The sequence below is a fragment of the Tupaia chinensis genome, unplaced genomic scaffold (genome assembly GCF_000334495.1).
Source record: "Tupaia chinensis unplaced genomic scaffold, TupChi_1.0 Scaffold000146_1, whole genome shotgun sequence".
NCBI lineage: Eukaryota > Metazoa > Chordata > Mammalia > Scandentia > Tupaiidae > Tupaia > Tupaia belangeri.
In genome coordinates this window covers 7,340,531-7,341,342 of record NW_006159616.1, presented here as the reverse complement: position 1 = coordinate 7,341,342, position 812 = coordinate 7,340,531, and the positions used below count along the sequence as shown (strand labels likewise).

The window sequence follows — 812 nt, the reverse complement described above, 5'->3', positions numbered from 1 at the left end:
TCCAAGTCTCCTCCCAAAGTGCCCATTGTGATTCAGGACGATAGCCTTCCCACGGGGCCCCCTCCACAGATCCGCATCCTCAAGAGGCCTACCAGCAACGGTGTGGTGAGCAGCCCCAACTCCACCAGCAGGCCAGCCCTTCCAGTCAAGTCTCTAGCACAGCGGGAGGCTGAGTACGCCGAGGCTCGGAAGCGGATCCTAGGCAGTGCCAGCCCTGAGGAGGAGCAGGAGAAACCCATCCTTGACCGGTGAGTATAGCTGGCAGAGCTGGTCATGGGTCAGCCCACCACTCCACCCCACGGAGGAGGAGCGCAGCCTGGCTGCATGTAGAGCGTGAGCAGCAGACTGAGTTAGACAGCTCCAGCAGCTAGCCCTTGCCTGCTGGGCACACCATCCACTGCATTGGCTGGGGACAGCTCTGAAAGCCTGGAAGGAGGCTTTGAGGAGACAGTGATTTCCTGGCAGGCCACTTCTGCTTGTAGTCTGTGGGAGCCAGGAGACAGTATTTCCTAGAGATTAAAGGCATGGATGTTGAGTCAAAATCTGCCACTTTATTCCCTTAATTTAGAATTCTCGAACCTTAGTTGTCTAATCTGGAAAGATGAGATAATGTTAATACCACCTTATCAATATTTTTTTTTTTGGAGAGGTTTTCGCCATAGGGCGCGTGCACTCGCCAGACAGACAGAGACAGAGAGACAGAAAGCGAGAAATCACCCCCCAGGGGGGATGGTCACACCGCAGTCCCTTCTCCTCCATTCTCCTCTCGGAATCTTGGGCACACACGCACATGCGCCCGGCGTGAGTTTTAA

General features: G+C 54.9%; 1 protein-coding gene across 1 annotated transcript in view; it reads left to right on the top strand.

The window, feature by feature from the left end:
* SZRD1 (SUZ RNA binding domain containing 1) overlaps positions 1-812 on the top strand; it is a 26,598-nt gene that overhangs the window by 22,384 nt on the left and 3,402 nt on the right. Inside the window, exon 4 of the mRNA XM_006145237.3 lies at positions 1-248. This exon is cut by the window's left edge and continues 1 nt beyond it. Coding sequence (XP_006145299.1) covers positions 1-248 — 248 coding nt within the window. The remainder of the gene's footprint in view (positions 249-812) is intronic.